Source organism: Lactuca serriola, chromosome 1, assembly GCF_051521515.1.
Source record: "Lactuca serriola cultivar US96UC23 chromosome 1, Lser_US96UC23_V15, whole genome shotgun sequence".
NCBI classification, from domain to species: Eukaryota; Viridiplantae; Streptophyta; class Magnoliopsida; order Asterales; family Asteraceae; genus Lactuca; species Lactuca serriola.
Window position 1 is genome coordinate 141,438,408 of NC_136408.1, and position 3,565 is coordinate 141,441,972.

Below are 3,565 nucleotides of genomic sequence, written 5' to 3' on the forward strand. Positions count from 1 at the left end.
GTTGGAAGACAGTGATACGACAACAAAGAAAAAGGGAGGCGCATTTTCAATCGATGAAGATGACAAGGCCTATGAGAGGAATGTTAGAGGAAATAACTTGAAGAATTTTGTTTCAAAAAAGGAAAAGTTCAAAAAACATTGAATACAATTTATAAGAAGGATGAACGGGAAAGAGTTTGCCAACAAATTGCAAGGTTTGTCTACACGAGTGCCATCCCCTTCAATTGTGTAAAAATCCTGGTTCATAAAATGATTGAGATGGTTGATGAATTTTGAAGAGGCCTTAATCCTCCCTCTAACCATGAAATACGAGTTACATTGTTGAAAAAGGAAGTTGATTACACCAAGTCATAAATGGAAGATTACAAAAGGGAGTGGAAAAAGACTGGTTGCACATTAATGAGTGATGGATGGAGTGATCTGAAAAACCGATCAATATGTAATTTTTTGGTAAACAGTCCTAGAAGGACCATCTTTTTAGCATCAATCGACACATCTAATATTATCAGGACAAAAGAACAAGTATTTGCAATGTTAGATGACTTTGTTGAAAAAACAGGAGAGGAAAATGTTGTTCATGTAGTGACAGATAATGATACAAACTATAAGGCAGCTGGAGAAATGTTAATGAAAAAGAGGAAGAAACTTTTTTGTAAACCATGTGCAGCTTATTGCATTGATCTAATGTTGGAGGATTTTGAAAAAAAAATTGAAGAACGTAAGGAAACCATCACAAAAGGAAGAAAAATTACAAGCTTCATCTATAATAGGTGATGATTGATTATTTATTTCTTTTATATAGTGTTTCTTATATTTCTTATAACAACTTTCATTTATAACAAGTCACGATTGATTTCTGTGCTGAAAGAATTTACAAAAGGGAAAGAACTCCTTAGACCTGGAGCATCTAGATTTGCCACTTCTTATCTTACACTTGGTGGTTTGTTTGAACTGAAATGCGCTTTGATCTCGATGTTTAAATCAGAAAAATGGTTGTCTACTAACTATGCAAGAATTGATGCTGGAAAGAATGTTGAGGATATAATTATGGATAATCAAGGATTTTGGCCATCAGTTGTGACGTGTCTAAAGGCCGCGAGTCCTCTAATGAAGGTTCTTCGTTTGGTTGATTTAGATTCTGAACCAGCCATGGGTTTCATTTACCAAGCCATGGTAAATGCAAAAAACAAAATTAAATCAAACTTTAAAAAAGTTCAGACAAGGTATTTCATTTTTTTGTCGATATTTTTAGTGTTTAATTTAGAACTATCTCATATTTCTTATTTGTATATATTCTTAGGTATGAACGCATCCATGAGATCATTAACGAAAGATGGTATTATCAACTTAATAGAGCGCTCCATGTGGAGGTTATTTCTTGAATCCAATGATGCAATATAGCTCTAAATTTGAGAATACATGATGGATTAAAGGTGGATTATACATGTGCCTGGAAAGAACATGTGGTGATGATGAGAACCTAGCAAAGACGATTGATTGTCAATTTGATCAATTCACTAATGCAAGAGGGATATTTTGTTTTAATGTAGAGAAATTAACAAGAAAGGAAAAAACTCCAGTTGATTGGTGGGATTCATATAGAGCTGACACACCCGAGTTGTGGAATTTTGCCAAGAGAATTTCGAGTTTGACATGTTCCTCACTAGGTTGTGAGAGAAATTGGAGTGCTTTCGAGATGGTAATTTATAAGTAACAAGACTATTATTTTAACTTTAATTTTATTGTATTGTCATGTAAATTTCTAGTTACATTTTTATTTTGTTGTTTAGGTACATTCCAAGCGAAGAAATCGACTACATCAACAAAAGATGAAGACCTTGTGTATGTGATGTACAACTTGAAGCTAAATGGAAAAGAAGAAAAGAAAGGAAAAGAACATGATCAAATGGGACTTGAAGCCTTAAATCTTGATGATGTTAGTTCTGATGATGATTGGATTACTAAAGAGGAGTCTTCTAATCAATATGCAGATGAAGAGTGGATTAATCGTCTTGATGGTTCAAGTTCAAGTAGGCTGCAAGCGTCTGATGGTGGTGAAGATGCTGAAGTTCTTGAAAGAACTATAAGAGATCAATTACGTGAGTTATTTATTTATCACATGATTTTATAAATGGACAATGATAGCTTTTAGGTCGATATATCATGTTTTTTTCCATTGCAGGTGAAGGGGGTCGAAGAGAATTAGGAGAAGATGTTTTGGATTTAGGAAACAGTGATATGGATGCATCATTTTTTACGCTAGACTAGAATTGATAGTATTTTGATAGCATTTTTGGGTTATGACTAATGATTTAAATTTTTTGTAACTAGTTGATGGGGATGTATTATTTATGATTTAAACTTATTACTATGTCATTTTTTTGTAGGATCTTAAGATCTCGATCTCAATCTTACGATCCCGATCTTGCAAAGCCAAAAATGATCCTAAGTAGGATCCCGATCTTGAAAACCTTGCATAAACATTTTGTATGAAACGGATTTGTAACTATTTCACATAAAATGGTTTTGTATACTTCCAGAAAACTGATATTTAAAAAAAAAAAAACACGAGCTGTAAGTCTTATACCCAAGACTAAAAAAAATGTATGTATTCCTTTTGTATCTTTTCCACGTAAAATGATAATGTATTTTTCCAGAAAATCTGATATTTTCTTAAATACGAACAATACTCTTAAAACCCTAAGACCAGAAATGTAAGTAATGTTGTACGGAAAGATAGTATGTAGTTTTATCTTTTAATAAAACTAATGAAGTGTAAGTTTCCCTTAAACCGATTAGTTTTGTTAATCCCTATGTGAGTTATTATAACCATGCTCAATATGACTGATACACCTGAACGACGTTCTTTAGGCATCAGAATTGGTAGACATTTGTCACCCTAGACTTTCCGGTCTCCCTCCAGAAGACTCTGGTTATAATGCAGGACTTAATGTGTACACTAGGTAGGTACGGTGAAGAGAATGTCTCACAAGAACATCAACAGATTTACGTGAACTATGACTCCTCTTTCTTGTAAAATGAATTAATTATACCGTTGTATAATTATATAGTTCTTCTGAAATGGTAGTGTGGTTTTGTGACTCCCAAACTATAACAATTATAGTTTATTATGAAAGTTTGGTTAAGTCCATTTGTATAATAAAATATGTAAATACATGTAGGTTATCTTGTATAGATGTTTTAAAAGATTATGACATACAAACTTACGTCGAAACACAAGTATAAAAACATTTAGTATGTTGAAGGAAACTTCTGATTTTTGACTTTTCTGTCCATGTCTTTAGAAAAATTATAGAAAAATCATCATTTGTTGAAATCTGGATCTGTAAGTTATCAAAACCTATAAAATGAGTCTACTTTCTCCATAATATTTTCCCTGACCTTAAGTGGTTCCTAACCAGAGTGAAAATGTTCATTTTTACAGACTGGTCCGAAAATGTTCCTAAATGATAGACAGTTTTGTAAAAATCACCATAAATTGTAGAAAAATCATATGAATGCGTGCGAGTAGTCCTTAAAAAGGTATAGACCTGAACTATTTGCA

The 3,565-nt window shown here is 32.6% G+C and overlaps 1 protein-coding gene across 1 annotated transcript; it reads left to right on the top strand.

Annotated features, from left to right (window-relative positions):
• Window positions 1-354: 354 nt before the first annotated feature.
• Window positions 355-1,382, top strand: LOC145062219 (uncharacterized). Its single transcript, XM_079009855.1, has 3 exons — window positions 355-718; window positions 803-1,223; window positions 1,301-1,382. Exons 1-3 carry the CDS (start codon window positions 355-357, stop codon window positions 1,380-1,382), a joined length of 867 nt encoding a protein of 288 aa, XP_078865981.1.
• Window positions 1,383-3,565: the final 2,183 nt, after the last annotated feature.

Excerpts from the sequence above, each read along its gene's own strand:
- LOC145062219 (XM_079009855.1), top strand. The coding sequence starts at position 355 with ATGGAAGATTACAAAAGGGAGTGGAAAAAGACTGGTTGCACATTAATG. Across the intron at positions 719-802 it reads TGAAAAAAAAATTGAAGAAC|TGTTTCTTATATTTCTTATA; the intron begins GTAAGGAAACCA and ends TCTTTTATATAG. Across the intron at positions 1,224-1,300 it reads TTTAAAAAAGTTCAGACAAG|GTATGAACGCATCCATGAGA; the intron begins GTATTTCATTTT and ends ATATATTCTTAG.